We start from the raw sequence: 24,380 nt of genomic DNA, 5'->3' as shown, positions 1-24,380 counted from the left end.
TCTTGGCCTTGGTCTTGTCTTGGTCTCGATACCCTCTGGTCTTGGTATTGTCTTGGTTTAGGCAGTCTTGACTACAAGTCTAGCTTTTAGTATCTGTTTAGTCCAAATTTTTATTCTTTGTGTGAAAACTCATCCTAAAAATGTCAGCATCTAAAAACCTGCAGGTTATTAGTCAGCTGCTCTAACCTCTGGTCACTATCTCATCCACATTGTCCCCCTAATGTTTCCAGATGTCCAATGTAAGATAGCAGGCTATATCTGACTCTGGTTACTTTGTTGTGCAATGTGGGGGTGAAGATTACTACAATCCTGTAATTGGATGCGAGATTTTCCAAAACTGTAAGTGGTGGATTTGTGGGAATCAATGAAATTATGCTAAAATCCAAGTCCTCATTGACTGACGCTAAGGCAATGAGAAAAAAAAATGGACTGGTCCATCCCAGTCCTCCATCTCACAGTACTGGAGTTGGCTTTTGGGGATAAATTCATGGTTCAATATATTGAAATACCTTTATAAATAACAACAGATTCAGTTTCAGTTAACTTACCTGAGTGTCTCCAGTCTACAGTTTGGATCCCCCAGATTAGCAAAAAGTTCATCTGCTGGAATCTCCAGGTTGATTGAACTCAGGCACAGCTCTTTCAGATGGGAGGGGCTGGACCTCAGAGCTGAGGCCACAGGGCCACATTTACCCGGATAGACAAAAATCTTATGAAGTCTGTGTTGACACATATTAAAAAATAACATGTTATTATGAAGAAGACACATTATATTTAGTTTGTGCACTCGCTGGAAAACAATTGGACACTGTCTCTTCACATCAGTTGTTCAGCTGATCTGATCTGACTGACATGAAACATTCTTATGACTTCTCAGACCCACACATTTTCAGTCTTTGTTCTGATTTAATGTGGAGATGAAGGAGAAAACACTGAATTCCATTACATATGTGAGACTTTTTCCCTCCATTTTGACAAACTTTGACAAATATAAAATCCAAGAAGGAAAAAACTAAAGTTATTTACTGTGAAAACCAAAAACATGTTTAATGAACCATTTTTAGATTTTGGAAATACAAATACCATGTATTTCTTTGAAAAAATGGTATATAAACATATAAACAATTTTGAAGGTTGATGTGATGCTGTGACCATATGATATCATTATGTTAATCATGCTTTTCTTTTTTTCAATAGCTGCTTGGGCCCGAAAAAGGAATGAAAGTTGGACAACAGGACAGAGCTGAACTGCTGTGGAAAACTGCTAAGAGCAAACTTAAAAAAAAAAGAAAAAAAAGAATTGTAAATAAACAAGCACTCATCTTTAAATGCTGTATGCTTGGGTCATTCCTATCAAAGTCTTATGATTAATTTACGGCTGCTCACTGTGATGTTATCAAGCTTTAAATAGGTAGTATTATCACTGACTGTATTGAATCACTTTTGATTTCATTTCTATTCCTGAAAGTAAATAACTGTGACACCATTCAGTTTTATCCCATTGCTTTCACACTTGGCCACTGTGGCTGCTTCAGCTTAACATTTACAGTGACTTGCAAAAGTATTCGGCCCCCTTGAACTTTCCCACATTTTGTCACGTTACAGCCACAAAAATGAATCTATTTTATTGGAATTCCACGTGAAAGACCAATACAAAGTGGTGTACACGTGAGAAGTGGAGCGAAAATCATACATGATTCTAAACAGTTTTTTACAAATAAATAACTGCAAAGTGGGGTGTGTGTAATTATTCAGCCCCCTGAGTCAATACTTTGTAGAACCCCCTTTTGCTGCAATTACAGCTGCCAGTCTTTTAGGGTCTGTCTCTACCAGCTTTGCACATCTAGAGACTGAAATCTTTGCAAAACAGCTCCAGCTCAGTCAGATTAGATGGACAGCGTTTGTGAACAGCAGCTTTCATATCTTGCCACAGATTCTCGATTGGATTTAGATCTGGACTTTGACTGGGCCATTCTAACACATGGATATCTTTTGTGTTAAACCTCCGCCCCAGTCTCAAGTCTTTTGCAGACTCCAAGAGGTTTTCTTCCAAGATCGCCCTGTATTTGGCTCCATCCATCTTCCCATCAACTCTGACCAGCTTCCCTGTCCCTGCTGAAGAGAAGCACCCCCAGAGCATGATGCTGCCACCACCATATTTGACTGTGGGGATGGTGTGTTCAGAGTGATGTGCAGTGTTAGTTTTCCGCCACACATAGCGTTTTGCATTTTGGCCAAAAAGTTCCATTTTGGTTTTCTGTTAACAATGGCTTTCTTCTTGCCACTCTTCCATAAAGGCCAACTTTGTGCAGTGCACGACTAATAGCTGTCCTATGGACAGATTCCCCCACCTGAGCTGTAGATCTCTGCAGCTCGTCCAGAGTCACCATGGGCCTCTTGGCTGCATTTCTGATCAGCGCTCTCCTTGTTCGGCCTGTGAGTTTAGGTGCACGGCCTTGTCTTGGTAGGTTACAGTTGTGCCATACTCCTTCCATTTCTGAATGATTGCTTGAGCAGTGCTCCGTGGGATGTTCAAGGCTTGGGAAATCTTTTTGTAGCCTAAGCCTGCTTTAAATTTCTCAATAACTTTATCTCTGACCTGTCTGGTGTGTTCTTTGGTCTTCATGGTGTTGTTGCTCCCAATATTCTCTTAGACAACCTCTGAGGCCGTCACAGAGCAGCTGTATTTGTACTGACATTAGATTACACACAGGTGCACTCTGTTTAGTCATTAGCACTCATCAGGCAATGTCTATGGGCAACTGACTGCACTCAGACCAAAGGGGGCTGAATAATTACGCACACCCCACTTTTCAGTTATTTATTTGTAAAAAATGTTTAGAATCATGTATGATTTTCGTTCCACTTCTCACGTGTACACCACTTTGTTTTGGTCTTTCACGTGGAATTCCAATAAAATAGATTCATGTTTGTGGCTGTAATGTGACAAAATGTGGGAAAGTTCAAGGGGGGCGAATACTTTTGCAAGCCACTGTAGATGTATAAAAATGAAATCATCCAAATAATTTTCTGTAAAAAAACAAAAAAACAAAACAAAAAAAACCCATTTTCGCAGTGTTTGAAACATCTCAACAAGATTTGTGACAAAATTAAATTGACGTGTCATTTTTCCAATAAATAACTGGAACTCTGCAATAAGAACAATGATTTTGTTTTAGTAAGAATAACTTTAAGAACTAAACAATTGATCTACACTGATTTATAATCTTAATCACATCTGGACTCACCGAGCCTTTCTGCAGTTCTTAACAGCTGGAACCAGTCTCTCTCTACCCTCCTGTGTTGTGTTGTACTTTTCCAGATCCAACTCATCCAAAACCTCCTCTGACATCAGCAGCATATATGCCAGAGCTGTGCACTGAATTCCAGAGAGTTTCTTCTCTGATTTGTTCTGTGACTTTAGGAACTCTTGGATCTCCAGATGTACTGAGAGGTCCTTCATCTCCATGAGACAGTGGAAAATGTTTAGACATCTGTCAGGACACTTGCCATTACTGCTAATCTCCTTTAGGTTGTTGATAACTCTCTGGATGCTTTCAGGATTGTATTCTGTCTGACCCAGCAGACCTCGTAAGAGTCTCTGGTTGGACTTTAGACAGAGGCCATGAAGGAAGCGAACGAACAGTTCCAGTTGGCCGAACATACAGTGGAACGATTTCTCCATGGCTCTGCTCAGAAAACCTTCCAGAGATGAGATATCTTCCGGAGAGATCTTATTTCCTTTATCATCCTCAGTAAGGAAGTCCTGCAGCACCTCTGTCTTCCTGTTGGTGTAACAGTGGAACATGTAGACTGCAGCCAGAAACTCCTGAATGCTCAGATGAACAAAGCAGTAGACTGGTTTCTGGAAGATCGCAGACTCTCTTTTGAAGATCTCTGTACAAACTCCTGAGTACACCAAGGCCTCTGTGACATCCAGACCACACTGCTCCAAGTCTTCTTGGTAGAACAGGATGTTTCCTTTCTGCAGATGTTCAAATGCTAGCTTCCCCAGCTTCAAAAGAACTTCCCTGTCAGTTCTGGTGAGCTCCTGCTGCTTTATTTCTTGTCCTCTGTGGTACTTGTGCTTTTTCTTTGTCTGAACCAGCAGGAAGTGTGAGTACATGTCAGTCAGGGTCTTGGGCAGCTCTGCTCTCTCCTCTGTAGTCAACATGTGCTCCAGAACTGTAGCAGTGATCCAGCAGAAGACTGGGATTCCACACATAATGTGGAGGCTCCTGGATGTTTTCAAGTGGGAGATGATTCTGCTGGAGAATGCTTCATCTCTGAATCTTCTCCTGAAGTACTCCTGCTTCTGGGAGTCAGTAAAGCCTCGAACTTCTGTCATCCTGTCAACACATGTTGGACGGATTTGACTTGTTGCTGCAGGTCGGGAAGTTATCCAGATGAGAGCAGAGGGAAGCAGATTCCCCTCGATGAGATTTGTCAGCAGCTCACTGACTGTTGTCTTCTGTGTGACATCAGACACAAGCTTCCTGTTTGCAAAATCCAACAAAAGTCTGCTTTCATCCAGGCCATCAAAGATGAACAAAAGATGACACATAGTGAGCTTCTCTGCTGTGACGCTCTGTAATGTTGGATAGAAAACTTGGATCAGCTCCAGAAGACTGTACTGCTCATCTCTGACCAAGTTCAGCTCCCTGAATGAAAGCAGAACCACCAAACTAATGTCTTGGTTTTCTAAGCCCTCTGCCCAGTCCAGAGTGAACTTCTGCACCAAGAAGGTTTTTCCAATGCCAGCAACACCATATGTCAGAACCACTCTGATGGGTCTCTTTTGATCAGGCAAGGTTTTTAAGATGTCCTGACATCTGATTGATGTTTCATGGAGTATCTTCTTCTTGGAAGTTCTCTCCACCTGCCTGACCTCATGTTGGACTTGAAACTCTTCATTCTGCACGTCTGTGATGTAGAGCTCAGTGTAGATCACTCTGAGGGGGGCTTCACTTCCTGTTTTATCAGTTCCTTCATACACATGTTCACATCTGTTAATCAGAGTGAGCTTTAATGCATCTAAAGCTTTTTGCACACCAGTATCTGTTGAAAGAATGGAAAACAATGAATCTGGAGAGCCCGAAATGTTTTTAAAGCCTGAATAACAGAATAATTGCAAAAAAATATCAACAGAAAGATATTAGATTTTTCTTTGTGCAGAGCTGCTCTTACTGGCTGCCTGCTGATTATCTCTGGTTCTGGAATTTTCTCTACACTGGGGACAGAAGTCTGATGAATCCTTCAGGGCACCGTGACACCACACACAACAGGATGTTGGCTTCCCCACTAAAAAATTATTGCGCTTTGTTTCTCTGTGGGGACCAAGAAAAAAATATTCTCACCAAAGAAAAACAGTAAAATCAGACAAACCAAAGTTTAATAGTAGCCAAAAAAAACATGGTTCATGATTCTAGGCACCCAGTAGTCAATTCTTGACTACAAATTTTGCTTTGGTGCTTAGATTCTATTATGAGATGGATCGCTGATAACTTTCTTCAACAAAGTGAGAAGAAAACTGAAGTCCTTGTTTGTGCTCCTAAAAAAAATGGTACCTATGGTTACAAAAAATCTTAGGCCCTCTCGCCAAACCTTCAATCTGTTTTTATCATTAAAAAAACATTGCTAAGCTGAGTCCCATTGTCTCACGCTCAGAATTAGAAATGGTCATCCATGCATTTGTCTCATCTCGTTTAGATTATTGTAATTCTTTGTTCACTTGTTTATGTAAAGCCTCTGTGGATCATCTGCAAGTTGTTCAGAATGCTGCCGCAAAGCTTCTGACCAACAGCTTCTAAATACTCTCACGTTACACCTCTACTGATCCAGTGGCACTGGCTCCCCATAAAATTCAGAATCCACTTTAAGATTTTGACTTTGACATTCAGGACTCTGCATGGACAAGGACCAAACTAATATCAGAGATCTTACAACCCCAGCAGCTCCTTGAGGTCATGTGATCAGGGCTTACTGGTCATCCATCATACGAGGTTGAAAACGAAAGGCGAACAAGCATTTGTAACTGTAGCCCCCAGACTTTGGAGCTCCCTTCCTTTGAGCCTGAGACCTGTGGACTCAGTGGTTTCATTTAAAAAAACAACTAAAAACTAATCTTTTTAAAATTGCTTTTGGCTGATTTCTGTTTTTATGTTTTAGCTTTGCTTTGAAGCACATTATGATTTTTATCTTGAGAGGTGCTATACAAATAAAATTTTACTCTACTTACTTTACTTCTTTTCAGTATCTTTAATTTATTTTGTGTTTTGTTGCATTTTACTTTCTGCAAATCACTTTTGTGCCAAAGAAGATAAATCACAGAATCTGAAAGGCAAATTAGACATTAATCTGTAAAACAGATACAAAACTACTCATGTCACGAGCTGCACATTAACTTTTGAAGTTTGTTAATCAGTCATAAATGTCTGTGCATGAATTGTTACGCTTCATAACTTCTTCTTCATAACTTCATTACGCCAGGTGTAAGGTCGGTATTATGGGACATGCCACTGGATGGCACTGTTTCTTTTGGGGTACCTCTGAGAGCGCAAGAGATGATGGGGATCTACAGAGACATTCACGGAAGTGCTAGCTTGCATTGGTGTTATGTGGGTGTGCAATGCCGTTTTTTGCGGCCTGGTCTGTTTTAAATGCAAAGAGTGGAACAGTTAAGGCACCGGGAGTTGCTGCAGCCGACTTCACTGTTCATGTCAGAGGGATCTGTATGCCGTTTTTCTGCTGGATTAATTAATTGAGTTCACACTTGTATTATAATATCTCCATGGATAAGAGGGAAAACGTACCTTTGTTAACTGTTTAATGTGTCTCTGTATTTTAGCACGAGAAGCCACTACAGTTATTTTTGCACTGCTAAGTTTGTTTTGTTTCTGGATGGGTTTGTATCAGTCACAAATTGACACTAGACATCTTTGAGTTCCAGATGCTGATGAAGTTGGGAAAATAACCTGCAGTAGCAGTGGGTTACCATAAGAGATGGGCAGTAACGCATAATCCAATTACTTTTTTCAAGTAACGAGTAAAGTAAGGGATTACTATTGCAAAAAAGGTAATTAGATTACTGTTACTTTCCCGTAAGCACGCTGCGTTACTGCGTTACTAAAACCGTGATTTTTTTTTGCGAGAGTGTTTAAGCGAGTGCGACGTTCGTGACAACAGCTGTGTGCAGATCAACAATGGATAATATGTCGAGTGCGGGAGAGAGTATGAGCATGCAGCGTTTAAAGCGTGGAAGTACTGACATTACTTTGAGTTTGATTCCGTAAAAAACGTCCGACACACACACACGGATATATACAGCTACACATGCATACACAAGCTGTGTAAACCGACCATAAATAACCAATCTAAATCTTATAAACATAAAATACAGGATGACAGAAATGAAATGAAGTGAAATGAATACCACAGAATGTACATAAGGTGCAGTTGCAGTCTGCTAGTGGGAGCAGGAAGCGAGGGAGCCAGAGAGGGAAGTGATGGAAAGGTACATCTGGGAGACACTGGCAGCAGGAATCATTTCTCTCCAGCAGGGGCTGGACTAGTTTTCATAGCAACGACAAGCAACAAAAGCAATGACTTTGTGATTTTGTACTGACTATTTTGGTTTATATGAATAACAATTAAAAATAAGTACCTCTTGCCTCTGATTAACTCAGCTTTTGAGTCTCTCCACAAAGCCGCCATGTTCACTAAGTTGGATCTTCAAAACACATACCACCTCATTCCCATTCAGTAGGGTGACAAATGGAAGACAGCTCTTAACACCCCGCTTGGAAATTTTGAGTATCTCCAAGGTAAGCTCCAACTCTGTGCCTTTTTCTCACAGGGACTGTCAAGCACAGAGCACATCTATGATGCTGGGGACAGGGCGCTCCAAGCAATGAAACTGGTGCTGGATGAGTGCTGCTGCTAGCTTGTTGGGGAGGTTGAATCTAGTTTATCTCTGTTTTGCTGAGAGACTAAATGCTTGCTTGGCCCGTTGGTCCCTGATCTTTGGTTGACTTTGTTGTACTCTCTCTTATCGCCTTGGGTCTAGAAATAAAAAGCCTGATGCTTTCTCAGACAGTTCTTTTTCAGTCAGAGCAGGAGAAGATTCTGCCTGCCACCTGTTCTATGCTTCCTGTTTTATTGTGAAAATTCTTTTTCCATGTTCAGTGTGTCTAGTTTCACTTCCTCCGTGGCCACATTATGTCCATTCACATCAGCCCTTTCCCCGTGTTTTTCCACTTCCCTTGAACACCTCCTGTGTGTATTTAGTCACTGAGTTTTCATTCATTCTTTGTCTGATTGTATGCTATTCTGCCATGCTCATGCCATGTTTACCAGGAGTTTCATGCCATGCCAAGTCTTTTTTATGTCTTTTTTCCCATGTTCATGTTAATGTTCAGGGCTTTTTATGTTTAGCCTGAGTTCACTCAGGTTAGGTTAGTGTTTAGTTTTGCCTTTGCCATTTTATTACTGTTAAAACCAGTCTTTATTAATAAATGGCTCGCTTTCTGTTAAGATTAAGTTTGGTTCTTTCATGTCTGTACTTGGTCCACCTCCTCACTCCACACAATCCACTCCCACCGATTGTGACAAGATTGTCACCAGGGAAATCCTTTTAAATCATTTATAGATTTCTAGCAAATTAAAGTTTGGATTTCTGTTTTGGTTTTTCCTGTTATAGACCCACAGAATGTTTAATGCATCTTTTATTTCTTAATCCTAGCACTTCTAATCGTGGCAAGTGGTCCCATGAAGCTAGTTAATTAACTCGCTATATTACCCAGGGTTCAGTCTAACTATGAACACAGTCACATCAAAGTTGTTGCATTTGCAGAAACAAACCAATCGAAGTCATGGATAGGTGCACTGCCAGGACAGCAGTTAAGAATATAAAACTACAAAACATCACAGTAAAATTATCAAATATCAAAAATATCAATTAAACACATAAACATTGAAAGCAACACAGCTGCTGTGTGAGTGGTTGTTTTGGGGAAGTCATTGTTCACCATTTTTGGAAGACCTTAGAGCAGTGGTCCCCAACCCCCGGGCCTCGGACCGGTACCAGTCCGTGAGTCCGTGAGGGAAAGTTGAGGCTCAGGTGTGAAATGTATAGTTTTCAGGGGTTTTTTGTTATCGTTTTTATCATTTACTCGGTTTTCCTTGGTCTTTTAACGTGTGTTATGAGTAAATTTCTTTTTTTCGGTACGGGTACTAGTTTTGTTTTGTTGTATTTATCCGCGACACCTTAAAGGCCGGTCCATGAAAATATTGTCGGGCATAAACTGGTCCGTGGCGCAAAAAAGGTTGGGGACAGCTGCCTTAGAGTTTACCCTATAGGTTCGAAGAATGGTCTCTTTACTTTCCAAAAAAAAGCCTTCATTTCATACCTTTTGATCTTTAGTCTCAAACAAAACCTGATGTGGAACAGGTTGAGCCTTTGACTCCAACCCTACAAACCCCTTTGAAATAATATGAAAGACTTCAAAACCAAAATCATCTTCACTCAGTTGATAGCAGAAGCAGTCTCTTACTGTGTGACTGAGGGTCCATGTTCATGACTGAAGACTGGAGGATAATCTCTGGAAGTGTCACTTTTCATGGACACAGAGCTGGATCCTGGAAACTCTCCTCTGTGTTTGTGTTGTTGACGTCTGCAAACGCAAAGACAAAATGAAGAACCAATTGTTCTTCTGCATTTAACTGTTGTTGGTCACTGAGCTGCTTCTCTCTCAGTGTCAGATTTATCTGGCTGAAGCTTTTAATTTTGTCACTACTGGCATAATTTTTGTAGGACAGTCTGTCACCCACTTCACTGAAAACAAATATCTGGAGATCAAACACATATTACATACTGAAAACAACACAGATGTGTGAGGGGTTGGTTGAGGAAAATCAATTTTTATGAATGTGAGAGAACTTTAAGAGCTTTTGTCAGAAAGACTATCCTTTCACCATTTTCACATTGTAGATAGATAGATAGATAGATAGAATATAAAAGACTTCAAAACCAAAATCATCTTCACTCAGTTGATAGCAGAAGCAGTCTCTTACTGTGTGACTGAGGGTCCATGTTCATGACTGAAGACTGGAGGATAATCTCTGGACGTGTCACTGTTCATGGACACAGAGCTGGATCCTGGAAACTCTCCTCTGTGTTTGTGTCGCTGATGACTGCAAACGCAAAGACAAAATGAAGAAGCAATTGTTCTTCTGTATTTAACTGTTGTTGGCCACTGAGCTGCTTCTCTCTCAGTGTCAGATTTATCAGGCTGAAGCTTTTAATTTTGTCTCAACTGACATAACTTTTGTAGGACAGTCTATCACCAGGGCAATGCTTTTAAATTTCTTTAGAATCCATAATTAATATTTTTGAGTTTGGATTTTGATGTAGATTTTCCTGTTTTATACACAATAACTCTTCCCTTTATCAGCTAGTTCATTAACTCACAATGTTTACCCAGGGTTCAGTCTAGCTATGAACACATTCACATGAAAGTTGTTGAGTTCGCAGCAACAAACCAATCGAAGTCATGGATAGTTGCACTGCCGGGACAGCAGTTATTTTATAAAGGAAGATAAAACTACAGAACTTCATAGTAAAAATATCAAGGGGTTAAACACATTATACACAATGAAAGTAACACAGCTGCTGTTATTGAGGTTGTTAAAAGGAAGGTTGAGGTTGTTATCACCATGGTTTCATCTGATCAGAATGTGAATAAAACAGCCATTAACCTGTTGCAGTACCTCGGCTTATTGAATTGTAATCAGTGGTAACTCAACTTAAAGGAAGACACACATGACACACATAAACTCTCAGCTGCCGCCCCATGTGGGAGTGAAAAGTGTGAGCTGTAAGTTGCTGTGTCCCAATTCAGGGTCTGCACGCTTGAAGTACGCGCACTACGCGTACTACGTACGGTGCGTACTATAAGTACGAGAAGTGAGGAAGTGAGAGGCTTGTGAAATGGGACGGTCTAGCCTTCGTCACGCTGTTCAGGTTGCCTAGCAACCATGATACTAACCGTGAGAAACGCAAGATTGTGTGACATAAATGAAGGAGAAAAAAATGTTTTGTTGGTCATTCATTTTTGTCATGACATCACTTTGATTAGTTGAGTATCTGAGGCTGAGACCACAGGACTGTAAAACATGATTGTTGGGCTTCATTTCTGTACTGAACAGTCATTACAAGAGTAGTGAGTAAATAACAATTAGCTCATGTTGTTCATGAGATTCAAATCATCTCACTGTGGTAATGTAAATATAATATGGCCAATATTATTTTTATTGTCAGATTATTATGAGATATACACATATATATATATATATATATATATATACACATATATATATATATATATATATATATATATATAAAGGCTTTACAACTAAGTTAACGCTCAAAGTACAAACATCACTAATGTCACATAACTTTGCTGACATGTGGCCAACAGCAATGTTTTAATGTTCTTCGTTATTAAACATTCTCACATGAATAAGTGACGTCATATTCAGTACTTACTTTTGACAGTTCACTCTTCGGCCGCTCCTTTCTGCCGTATTTTGCGGCAAAATTATCCACACCTACCGCCGCGCTATGAATTGTGGGATATACGGTACCACGAAGCGTGCACCGGACCACGCTTGATATTTGGGGAAATCGACGCGCATTTGGAGTATGCATTTGAAGTACACTTCGAATTGGGACAGCCGTCGTCGCGTGGCGGTGACGTAATCGCACTTGAAATGCGCACTTCAAGCGTGCAGACCCTGAATTGGGACACAGCAAGTGAGTGCAGTCCTTATATAATGTGTGGCAGGTGCATGCAATTAAAGGCAAACTCCAGAGCCAATCAATGGTGAAAAAGGGAAACATGGTAAATCTGGTGAGGGAGAGTGAGGAAAACGGGTAAGAAAAACAAGAATCTTTACAGCAGCTGCTGTGTGAGTGGTTGTTCTCTATCATACCGAGACTATCTCTCCACTCTGTTATATATTCCATATGTACGTGGTATGACCCCCTCTTGGTCGTGGCGTGTGGATACTCCGGCTAGCCCGGCCACACCCAAAAACTTACTTATAAAACAGCTGTGCAAACTTGACACCGGTGATTGTTTTATCTCCACTTGTTTGTGCGTGTGTGGTTGACTGATGGTACCTACTTGTGGTACTGTGTGACTGTGTGTGTGATATTGGCAATGGCAGTGGTGTCCATTTGTGGGAGCTTGTTTCTGCAGCCTCCCTGGATGCTGCCTCTAACTTAGCCCCGGTCTCCCTTAGCAAGACCCTCAGCCAGCGGGTGAGAGTTCTTCATCCTGCAGCATCCGCTCCCTATCTGGCGTATTGCCCACATGTCCCCCGCCTTTACCTTTTCCCCCCACCTTTGCATCTGGCGGGGCCATGACTGGGGAGGTATGTACATATGTACAAGTTAGCACATTACACCCTGGATCAACACACCTGAATCAAATGATTAGTTCATTACCAGGATTCTGGAAAACTTCAAGACAGGTTGAGGAGGTAATTTAGCCATTTAATTCAGCTTTGTTGGATCAAGGACACATCTAAAACCTGCAGGACACTGGCCCTTGAGGCCCCTGAATGAATGTGTCATATTAACAGCCTTGGTCATAAATACTAGAAACATGCTAATATGTTAAAAGATGTTAAGCATACTTTTCACCATTTTTGGTGAGTTTAACTTATACCTTCCAAGAATGGTTACTTTTACTTTCCAAAGGAATAATAGTTCCAAAAGCCTTCATTTCATACCTTTTGATCTTTAATCTCAAACAAAACCTGATGTGGAATAGGTTAAGCCACATTCAGTGACTCCAACCCTACAAACCCCTTTGAAATAATATAAAAGACTTCAAAACCAAAATCATCTTCACTCAGTTGATAGCAGAAGCAGTCTCTTACTGTGTGACTGAGGGTCCATGTTCATGACTGAAGACTGGAGGATAATCTCTGGAAGTGTCACTTTTCATGGACACAGAGCTGGATCCTGGAAACTCTCCTCTGTGTTTGTGTCGCTGTCGTCTGCAAACGCAAAGACAAAATGAAGAAGCAATTGTTCTTCTGCATTCAACTGTTGTTGGCCACTGAGCTGCTTCTCTCCGTGTCAGATTTATCTGGCTGAAGCTTTTAATTTTGTCAGTACTGACATAATTGTTGTAGGACAGTCTGTCACCAACTTCACTGAAAACAAATATCTGGAGATCAAACACATATTACATACTGAAAACAACACAGATGTGTGAGTGGTTGGTTGAGGAAAATCAATTTTTATGAATGTGAGAGAACTTTAAGAGCTTTTGTCAGAAAGACTATTCTTTCACCATTTTCACATGGTTGGTAGGTAGGTAGGTAGGTAGGTAGGTAGATAGGTAGGTAGATAGATAGATAGAATATAAAAGACTTCAAAACGAAAATCATCTTCACTCAGTTGATAGCAGAAGCAGTCTCTTACTGTGTGACTGAGGGTCCATGTTCATGACTGAAGACTGGAGGATAATCTCTGGAAGTGTCACTTTTCATGGACACAGAGCTGGATCCTGGAAACTCTCCTCTGTGTTTGTGTTGTTGACGTCTGCAAACGCAAAGACAAAATGAAGAAGCAATTGTTCTTCTGCATTTAACTGTTGTTGGCCACTGAGCTGCTTCTCTCTGTGTCAGATTTATCAGGCTGAAGCTTTTAATTTTGTCACTACTGACATAACTTTTGTAGGACAGTCTGTCTCCAGTGTAATGCTTTTAAATTTCTTTAGAATCCATAATTAATATTTTTGAGTTTGGATTTTGATGTAGATTTTCCTGTTTTATACACAATAACTCTTCCCTTTATCAGCTAGTTCATTAACTCACAATGTTTACCCAGGGTTCAGTCTAGCTATGAACACATTCACATGAAAGTTGTTGAGTTCGCAGCAACAAACCAATCGAAGTCATGGATAGTTGCACTGCCGGGACAGCAGTTATTTTATAAAGGAAGATAAAACTACAGTACTGCATAGTAAAAATATCAAGGGGTTAAACACATTATACACAATGAAAGTAACACAGCTGCTGTTATTGAGGTTGTTAAAAGGAAGGTTGAAGTTGTTATCACCATGGTTTCATCTGATCAGAATGTGAATAAAACAGCCATTAACCTGTTGCAGTACCTCGGCTTATTGAATTGTAATGAGATGAGAGATGAGATAGCCTTTCTTTGTCAGTTGCAGGTCTTTTGCCCACAACCGAGATGACAGACCTTGCCAACCGTACATACAATACAGAAACATCACATTGGGGAAACAGGTCAGGCTAGGTAGCGAGGAAAAAAACATCGAAATGTGTAACACAAAAGGATAATACAGGAATGCACAGATATCAACACACCATAACACAATAAACACAGACAGCAACATGGGAAAGAGTTCCAGTGTGTACATCTGATCTGGGACCGCTGCAATCTTTCGACTGCGCCTCCAACTGACCCGATGTCCACATCAGAGGGGAGGTAAGCGTTGGAGGTGGCGTTGGATCCGGGGTAGGGAGGGTGATGCGTCGGTGAGTGCTTATCAGTATTAGTATATGTATGTGTGTGCGTGTCCATAGTTCAGCTGAGACAGTTTCCTTCACCCTGCCAGGCTAAGTAAACAGTCTTCCAGCCAACCCAGGAGGCCTTGCATGGAATGGGAAGAACAGACTCAACACGGCCGTTATCAGGGTGTTTTGTTCAGCTCCGGCCTTGCAGCTGGCGCCGAGAGGGTATCCGCATGAAGTGATGGTATTTTTTACTTTAGTGCGAACAGCTCATATGAATTTCAAAGCAGTTCTACAGTCCAACACTGGTCTCTCAATCTCCCGTTGGAGAGCCGCGAGCTTTGCCATACTTGCGTTCTGTGATGTTGTCATTTCTTGTGCTCAAGGAGCCAATTTCTGAGAACTCACGGCAGTGTGCCTCCCCGAGATGTCATCCAATTTTGCGACCAGAGATGTTATTCAGAGTGAGCCCTTCCGAGATGTATCCAGTCTGCAGTCAGAGATCTTATTCTGAGTATTCACAGCAGCCGTAGCCTCTCCAAGATCTTATCCGTGGTGACTCAATGAGCCCATTTTGAGAAACTCACGCCTCTCCCATCGTTCCAATCCCAGCGGGCAGCCTTGTGGGTGTTTGAACAGCCGGTTCCACTTTCTTAATTCTTCGATAAGCCAGGGCCAAGCCAGCTCCGATCCGCCAGAACCCTGTTATCATGGTTCAGAATAGGTAGATATCTTCAGCACTCAGGCTCACCCAAGCCCAAACTTCTCGTTGAGAAAGGGGTGTCAATTGCATCTAGGGACAAGTTGATCAAATCCATAATTCCTCTTTTAGGTTTTAGAGAACAGACTGTGAGAGAATGTTCCAGGGAAAATACAAAAAAACCCACGAGACTAGACAAGGACATAAGCAGGGAAGATAAGGGAGAGGAGAAAAGTGTGTCCGCCTCCTCCGAGAGCCAAAGAAGAGAATCAGTGGTAACTCAACTTAAACGAAGAGACACATGACACACATAAACTCTCAGCTGCCGCCCCATTTGGGAGTGAAAAGTGTGAGCTGTAAGTGAGTGCAGTCCTTATATAATGTGTGGCAGGTGCATGCAATTAAAGGCAAACTCCAGAGCCAATCAATGGTGAAAAAGGGAAACATGGTAAATCTGATGAGGGAGAGTGAGGAAAACGGGTAAGAAAAACAAGAATCTTTACAGCAGCTGCTGTGTGAGTGGTTGTTCTCTATCATACCGAGACTATCTCTCCACTCTGTTATATATTCCATATGTACGTGGTATGACCCCCTCTTGGTCGTGGCGTGTGGATACTCCGGCTAGCCCGGCCACACCCAAAAACTTACTTATAAAACAGCTGTGCAAACTTGACACCGGTGATTGTTTTATCTCCACTTGTTTGTGCGTGTGTGGTTGACTGATGGTACCTACTTGTGGTACTGTGTGACTGTGTGTGTGATATTGGCAATGGCAGTGGTGTCCGTTTGTGGGAGCTTGTTTCTGCAGCCTCCCTGGATGCTGCCTCTCCCTTAGCCCCGGTCTCCCTTAGCAAGACCCTTAGCTTAGCTGCCGTGCTCGATTGGCGTAGTAGGCTGTGCTCCCCTGGCGTATTGCCCGCGTGCTGCAGGTTTACGCAGCCAGCAGAGGCTCAATCAGTGAGCTAAACTTCCTGGCAGCCTACAGGTGTCCCGTTTGCGAGTTCACTCTTCCTGCTTCCCTGTCTGTGGACGGTGCGGCTGCTTGGCTCTGGAGACCGACCTTCGGGTCACGTTCCTTGCTGAGCCCACTAGTGCAGACTGTCTCTCCTGGCGTATTGCTCGAGCTTCACCAGTTAACATGCCAGTTGGACCTCACTGTGTCTGACACCTCAGCCAGCGGGTGAGAGTTCTTCATCCTGCAGCATCCGCTCCCTATCTGGCGTATTGCCCACATGTCCCCCGCCTTTACCTTTTCCCCCCACCTTTGCATCTGGCGGGGCCATGACTGGGGAGGTATGTACATATGTACAAGTTAGCACATTACACCCTGGGTCAACACACCTGAATCAAATGATTAGTTCATTACCAGGATTCTGGAAAACTTCAAGACAGGTTGAGGAGGTAATTTAGCCATTTAATTGAGCTTTGTTGGATCAAGGACACATCTAAAACCTGCAGGACACTGGCCCTTGAGGCCCCTGAATGAATGTGTCATATTAACAGCCTTGGTCATAAATACTAGAAACATGCTAATATGTTAAAAGATGTTAAGCATACTTTTCACCATTTTTGGAAACAGAGTTTACCCTATAGCTTCCAAGAATGGTTACTTTTACTTTCCAAAGGATAAATAGTTCCAAAAGCCTTCATTTCATACCTTTTGATCTTTAATCTCAAACAAAACCTGATGTGGAATAGGTTAAGCCACATTCAGTGACTTCAACCCTACAAACCCCTTTGAAATAATATGAAAGACTTCAAAACCAAAATCATCTTCACTCAGTTAATAGCAGAAGCAGTCTCTTACTGTGTGACTGAGGGTCCATGTTCATGACTGAAGACTGGAGGATAATCTCTGGACGTGTCACTGTTCATGGACACAGAGCTGGAACCTGGAAACTCTCCTCTGTGTTTGTGTTGTTGACGTCTGCAAACACAAACATACAATGAAGAAGATGTTTTTCTTTTACATTTACCTGTTGTTGGCCACTGAGCTGCTTCTCTCTCAGTGTCAGATTTATGAGACAGGCTGTCACCAACTTCATGGAAAACAAATACCTGGAGATCAAACACATATTACAGACTGAAAACAACACAGATGTGTGAGTGGTTGGTTGAGGAAAATCATTTTTTATGAATGTGAGAGAACTTTAAGAGCTTTTGTCAGAAAGACTATCCTTTCACCATTTTCACATTGTAGATAGATAGATAGATAGAATATAAAAGACTTCAAAACCAAAATCATCTTCACTCAGTTAATAGCAGAAGCAGTCTCTTACTGTGTGACTGAGGGTCCATGTTCATGACTGAAGACTGGAGGATAATCTCTGGACGTGTCACTGTTCATGGACACAGAGCTGGAACCTGGAAACTCTCCTCTGTGTTTGTGTTGTTGACGTCTGCAAACACAAACATACAATGAAGAAGATGTTTTTCTTTTACATTTACCTGTTGTTGGCCACTGAGCTGCTTCTCTCTCAGTGTCAGATTTATGAGACAGGCTGTCACCAACTTCATGGAAAACAAATACCTGGAGATCAAACACATATTACAGACTGAAAACAACACAGATGTGTGAGTGGTTGGTTGAGGAAAATCATTTTTTATGAATGTGAGAGAACTTTAAGAGCTTTTGTCAGAAAGACTATCCTTTCACCATTTTCACATTGTAGATAGATAGATAGATAGAATATAAAAGACTTCAAAACCAAAATCATCTTCACTCAGTTAATAGCAGAAGCAGTCTCTTACTGTGTGACTGAGGTTCCAGGTTCATGACTGAAGACTGGAGGATAATCTCTGGACGTGTCACTGTTCATGGACACAGAGCTGGAACCTGGAAACTCTCCTCTGTGTTTGTGTTGTTGACGTCTGCAAACACAAACATACAATGAAGAAGATGTTTTTCTTTTACATTTACCTGTTGTTGGCCACTGAGCTGCTTCTCTCTCAGTGTCAGATTTATGAGACAGTCTGTCACCAACTTCATGGAAAACAAATATCTGGAGATCAAACACATATTACAGACTGAAAACAACACAGATGTGTGAGTGGTTGGTTGAGGAAAATCATTTTTTATGAATGTGAGAGAACTTTAAGAGCTTTTGTCAGAAAGACTATCCTTTCACCATTTTCACATTGTAGATAGATAGATACAGTGGGGCAAAAAAGTATTTAGTCAGCCACCAATTGTGCAAGTTCCCCCACTTAACCCTTTAAGACCTACCATAGAACCAAGTCCGCCAGAGCTTATATTATATTTTTACATGCTGTAGTGCCATTTTTGGGAGCATTTCAAGTTGCTATACATCAATACAACCATTACAGCCTAGATTTTAATAATATGTAGGAATTAAGTGCATAGTGATTACATAAATTGCAAAAAAGTGCAATAAACTACAAAAAAAATGAAAATCGTTTTTGTTTTTTTAACATATATTTCTAGTTAGAGAAATTTAAGAGGCTTATCCCTCAAAACTGTAAATACAAAAAAGTTGCACAAGATAGTTTCCCACCACAGGAAATTTATTTTGAGTGCCTTCATAGTTTTATTTTTGAAATACACCAATTTTTATACACTGCAGGAAAAACAAAAATAAATATTATGATGCAAATTTGCAAAAAAGCAGCATATGCATCAAAATAAACTATTTCCAGCAGTGCAATATGAGTCCTAAGCATCCCAGAAACGATACAGAAAGTCATAAAGTCAAACATAACTTTTAAAAACACCAGTATAGGCTCATTGAGGCCCGGACCGTAAAAAACTACATTTCCACGAAAATGACGTCACTTCCGGTTTCGGGCAGGTCATGGCGGACATGCGATAGTTCGCGCTGCCGTCTAATCCAACGTAGGAAGTGTTACAAACAGCTGATCGGATCGGCAAAGCGTGTTTCTGGAATATTATGTTTTTGTTGCTGCAAGTGCTTTTTATGCAGTTTTTGCAAAGCTATATGTGGAAGGAAACTGTGACTTAGGACAAGCTGATGGCATAAGATGTAAGTACCACTCCTCAGGTTTCATATGCAAAAAAAAATATTGCGGTAGCTCACGTGGTTGCAGAGCTACCGGGATTTAAAAATAGTTACGCAAAACAGAGCGTGCCCGCTCCTACCGGTTTTAAAGGGTTAAAATGATGACAGAGGTCAGTAATTTGCACCAGAGGTACACTTCAACTGTGAGAGACAGAATGTGAAAAAAAAATCCATGAATTCACATGGTAGGATTTGTAAAGAATTTATTCGTAAATCAGGGTGGAAAATAAGTATTTGGTCAATAACAAAAATACAACTCAATACTTTGTAACATAACCTTTGTTGGCAATAACAGAGGTCAAACGTTTACTATAGGTCTTTACCAGGTTTGCACACACAGTAGCTGGTATTTTGGCCCATTCCTCCATGCAGATCTTCTCAAGAGCAGTGATGTTTTGGGGCTGTCGCCGAGCAACACGGACTTTCAACTCCCGCCACAGATTTTCTATGGGGTTGAGGTCTGGAGACTGGCTAGGCCACTCCAGGACTTTCAAATGCTTCTTACGGAGCCACTCCTTTGTTGCCCAGGTGGTGTGTTTTGGATCATTGTCATGTTGGAAGACCCAGCCTCGTTTCATCTTCAAAGTTCTCACTGATGGAAGGAGGTTTTGGCTCAAAATCTCACGATACTTGGCCCCATTCATTCTGTCCTTAACACGGATCAGTCGTCCTGTCCCCTTGGCAGAAAAACAGCCCCATAGCATGATGTTTCCACCCCCATGCTTCACAGTAGGTATGGTGTTCTTGGGATGCAACTCAGTATTCTTCTTCCTCCAAACACGACGAGTTGAGTTTATACCAAAAAGTTCTACTTTGGTTTCATCTGACCACATGACATTCTCCCAATCCTCTGCTGTATCATCCATGTGCTCTCTGGCAAACTTCAGACGGGCCTGGACATGCACTGGCTTCAGCAGCGGAACACGTCTGGCACTGCGGGATTTGATTCCCTGTCGTTGTAGTGTGTTACTGATGGTGACCTTTGTTACTTTGGTCCCAGCTCTCTGCAGGTCATTCACCAGGTCCCCCCGTGTGGTTCTGGGATCTTTGCTCACCGTTCTCATGATCATTTTGACCCCACGGGATGAGATCTTGCGTGGAGCCCCAGATCGAGGGAGATTATCAGTGGTCTTGTATGTCTTCCATTTTCTGATGATTGCTCCCACAGTTGATTTTTTCACACCAAGCTGCTTGCCTATTGTAGATTCACTCTTCCCAGTCTGGTGCAGGTCTACAATTCTTTTCCTGGTGTCCTTCGAAAGCTCTTTGGTCTTGGCCATGGCGGAGTTTGGAGTCTGACTGGTTGAGGCTGTGGACAGGTGTCTTTTATACAGATGATGAGGTCAAACAGGTGCCATTCATACAGGTAACGAGTGGGGGACAGAAAAGCTTCTTACAGAAGACGTTACAGGTCTGTGAGAGCCAGGGATTTTCCTTGTTTGAGGTGACCAAATACTTATTTTCCACCCTGATTTACAAATAAATTCTTTACAAATCCTACCATGTGAATTCATGGATTTTTTTTTCACATTCTGTCTCTCACAGTTGAAGTGTACCTCTGGTGCAAATTACTGACTTCTGTCATCATTTTAAGTGGGGGAACTTGCACAATCGGTGGCTGACTAAATACTTTTTTGCCCCACTGTAGATAGATAGAATATAAAAGACTTCAAAACCAAAATCATCTTCACTCAGTTGATAGCAGAAGCAGTCTCTTACTGTGTGACTGACGGTCCAGGTTCATGACTGAAGACTGGAGGATAATCTCTGGACGTGTCACTGTTCATGGACATAGAGCTGGATCCTGGAAACTCTCCTCTGTGTTTGTGTTGTTGACGTCTGCAAACGCAAAGACAAAATGAAGAAGCAATTGTTCTTCTGCATTTAACTGTTTTTGGTCACTGAGCTGCTTCTCTCTGCTTTTATCTGGCTGAAGCTTTTAATTTTGTCACTACTGACATAATTTTTGTAGGACAGTCTGTCACCCACTTCACTGAAAACAAATATCTGGAGATCAAACACATATTACATACTGAAAACAACACAGATGTGTGAGTGGTTGGTTGAGGAAAATCATTTCTTATGAATGTGAGAGAACTTTAAGAGCTTTTGTCAGAAAGACTATCCTTTCACCATTTTCACATTGTAGCTAGCTAGCTAGCTAGCTAGCTAGGTAGGTAGGTAGGTAGGTAGGTAGAATATAAAAGACTTCAAAACCAAAATCATCTTCACTCAGTTGATAGCAGAAGCAGTCTCTTACTGTGTGACTGAGGGTCCATGTTCATGACCGAAGACAGGAGGATAATCTCTGGACGTGTCACTGGTCATGGACACAGAGCTGGATCCTGGAAACTCTCCTCTGTGTTTGTGTTGTTGACGTCTGCAAAGACAAAATGAAGAAGCAATTGTTCTTCTGCATTTAACTGTTGTTGGCCACTGAGCTGCTTCTCTCTCAGTGTCAGATTTATGAGACAGTCTGTCACCAACTTCATGGAAAACAAATATCTGGAGATCAAACACATAATACAGACTGAAAACAACACAGATGTCTCAGTGGTTGTTTGAGGAAAAGAACTTTTTATGAATGTGAGAGAACTTTAAGAGCTTTTTTCAGAAAGACTATTCTTTCACTATTTTCACATTGTAGATAGATAGATAGATAGATAGAATATAAAAGACTTCAAAACCAAAATCATCTTCACTCAGTTGATAGCAGAAGCAGTCTCTTACTTTGTCCCTGAGGTTCCAGGTTCATGATTGAAGACTGGAGGATAATCTCTGGACGTGTCACTGTTCATGGACATAGAGCTGGATCCTGGAAACTCTGCTCTGTCCTCTATCAAACCACTCATCTTTAGGCTTCCTGACAGAGAAACAAAGAACACCGACTATGAGTACAGCAGAAAAACAAACATCAAAAATATTTTTATAGACACCTTTAACTGGCAGAACAGGAAATACAGCATACACAGATGCACACACAGTCTAGCGTGTATTAAACCCAGCTTACTTTCTACCTCATAAATCAACACTTTCACTCTCTTACAGCCCACTGAGAAATAGAGAACTCAGCACAAGAAGAAAAATGCCAGTCTGACCATAAACCAAAGCCTTATTTCCAATTATCACATTTCTTTTTGGAAGGTGTCACAAACTCAAGTACTAAAATGGACCAAAACAATTTCCAGATTTTTTTGTTCTACCTTGACAAACATTAATTCCTTTTTCTTAACTTTTTCCCATAAGAAACATTTTTTCCTATTATTCTGACACCCCATAAATGCTCAGTAACACTCACCTTGATTTCAGTTGTCTGCTTCGTGACTGCAAAAATTGAAATGACAGTATTTTGTTTCCTCCTCACCTCAGCAGAGCAGCTCCTTCCTTCTCCACAGGAACTTGTATGACTACATTCCCAGTGTGTCAACCAATGATTAGCACAGATTGAAGAGATATATCTTTGAAAACACTCCCCTTTAACAGGAATAAACCTTCAGCAGTAGTAAGGCCTTTGCACACAGCACATGTGGGGATCTGCTCTAAAACCCAGTATTTTCTATCGATTGCGCTGCACAATAATGGTTTCCCACTGCATCAAGGAAAGCACAGTGAAAGCGTGGCAGTGAAAGAAATATTTGTGCATTTATTCTAGCTAGTGGTTGGCAGAGCTCATGCCATGCCCTATGTGAAGAAACCTTCAGGTTCAGGGAGGGGATGCTATCTGCCACAACAGGTTGAGGGTTAGAAAAGTGAGACAGTACTCCTAGAAGCTGAAAAAAAGAATTTCATGGACATATTAACCACCCGTCTTTACTTCATGTCCAGCAACAATGGTACACTCACTTGGTGTTGTCTCTCAATGCAGTATTAATATCACTTGCTGTTCCCAGTGCAACAAATAAATAATCGCAGCACAGAAGGGTCTATGTGTTCAACAACAATGATGGTTTCTGACCTTTAATGAAATGAAACCATTAATAGGAGCTGGAACAATACAAACATAGAATGTTACAGGAGCTCAGTGTAAGGACAAGAAAGACATTGTGGACAACACAGGACACCTCCCAATAATCTTCAGTTACAATATTATAGTTAGTTAAATGGTCTGATTGTTCAAATATGTATTTTCTTTGATTGTGGTAAAATAATGTGTGCCCCAGTCTCCAAAAATGACATAGTGCTGGAAGGGTAGTTATTCCTCCGTTACACCACAAGAGGGAGTATCCCCTAAAATGAGCACCTCTAGTGGGAGTAAATAAGCCCAGCCGCTACCCATAAGGCAGTGCACCTATAAGAGTTGTGTGAGACTGCAAAAGTGTGTAACGTTGTGCTATGTCAATATATATATATTTGCAGGTAAGCAGATACAAGATGGTAAATAACTTAAAATGTATCTACAGATGAGTACACGGGGTTGCAGAGAATGTGGGAAAGTTGGCCGTTAATCCCCACTATGGCTGTGTCCCAATTCAGGGTCTGCACGCTTGAAGTACGCGCACTACGCGTTCTACGTAAGGTGCGTACTATAAGTACGAGAAGTGCGGAAGTGAGAGGCTTGTGAAATGGGATGGTCTAGCCTTCGTCGCGCTGTTCAGGTTGGCTAGCAACCATGATACTAACCGCGAGAAACGCGAGATTGTGTGACAAAAATGAAGGAGAAAAAATATTTTGTTGGTCATTCATTTTTGTCATGACATCACTTTGATTAGTTGAGTATCTGAGGCTGAGACCACAGGACTGTAAAATATGATAGTTGGGCTTCATTTCTGTACTGAACAGTCATTTCAAGAGTAGTTAGTAAATAACAATTAGCTCATGTTGTTCATGAGACTAAAGTCATCTCACTGTGGTAATGTAAATATAATATGGCCAATATTATAGTATTGTCAGATTATTATGAGATTCATTATATATATATATATATATATATATATATATATATATATATACTAGGGGTGCAACGATACTCGTATCGATATTGAATCGTTCGATACAGTGTTTTCGGTTCGGTACGCATATGTATCGAACAATACAAAATTTTTAATTCATTTTATCAACTTTCCTTTTGACGGTGCTGTCTGTGTTGAGCG

General features: G+C 41.2%; 1 protein-coding gene across 7 annotated transcripts in view; it reads right to left on the bottom strand.

Annotated features, from left to right (window-relative positions):
- Window positions 1–24,174, bottom strand: part of LOC146521410 (NACHT, LRR and PYD domains-containing protein 6-like) — a 30,701-nt gene extending 6,527 nt beyond the window's left edge. For 2 of the 7 annotated variants that reach the window (XR_014873304.1, XM_085154932.1), the window contains exons 1-14: window positions 22,589–24,173; window positions 22,021–22,153; window positions 21,551–21,670; window positions 21,010–21,129; window positions 18,005–18,124; window positions 17,533–17,652; window positions 17,061–17,180; window positions 13,496–13,615; window positions 12,946–13,065; window positions 10,072–10,191; window positions 9,552–9,671; window positions 5,188–5,327; window positions 3,249–5,058; window positions 549–719 (exon numbers count right to left, since the gene is read on the bottom strand). Coding sequence is in view for 1 of the 7 variants with exons in the window: in XM_085154932.1 (XP_085011058.1) it covers window positions 549–719; window positions 3,249–5,058; window positions 5,188–5,327; window positions 9,552–9,671; window positions 10,072–10,191; window positions 12,946–13,065; window positions 13,496–13,615; window positions 17,061–17,180; window positions 17,533–17,652; window positions 18,005–18,124; window positions 21,010–21,129; window positions 21,551–21,670; window positions 22,021–22,142 (3,323 nt within the window). In the remaining 6 variants the exon portion in view is untranslated. Of the gene's footprint in view, window positions 1–548; window positions 720–3,248; window positions 5,059–5,187; window positions 5,328–9,551; window positions 9,672–10,071; window positions 10,192–12,945; window positions 13,066–13,495; window positions 13,616–17,060; window positions 17,181–17,532; window positions 17,653–18,004; window positions 18,125–21,009; window positions 21,130–21,550; window positions 21,671–22,020; window positions 22,555–22,588 lie in introns of those variants that run through there. The other 5 variants (XR_014873307.1, XR_014873306.1, XR_014873305.1 and 2 more) reach the window with 5 other exon arrangements.
- Window positions 24,175–24,380: the final 206 nt, after the last annotated feature.

The sequence above is a fragment of the Neolamprologus multifasciatus genome, chromosome 3 (assembly GCF_963576455.1).
Source record: "Neolamprologus multifasciatus chromosome 3, fNeoMul1.2, whole genome shotgun sequence".
Taxonomy (NCBI): domain Eukaryota; kingdom Metazoa; phylum Chordata; class Actinopteri; order Cichliformes; family Cichlidae; genus Neolamprologus; species Neolamprologus multifasciatus.
This window is presented reverse-complemented; position numbering and strand designations above follow the sequence as displayed.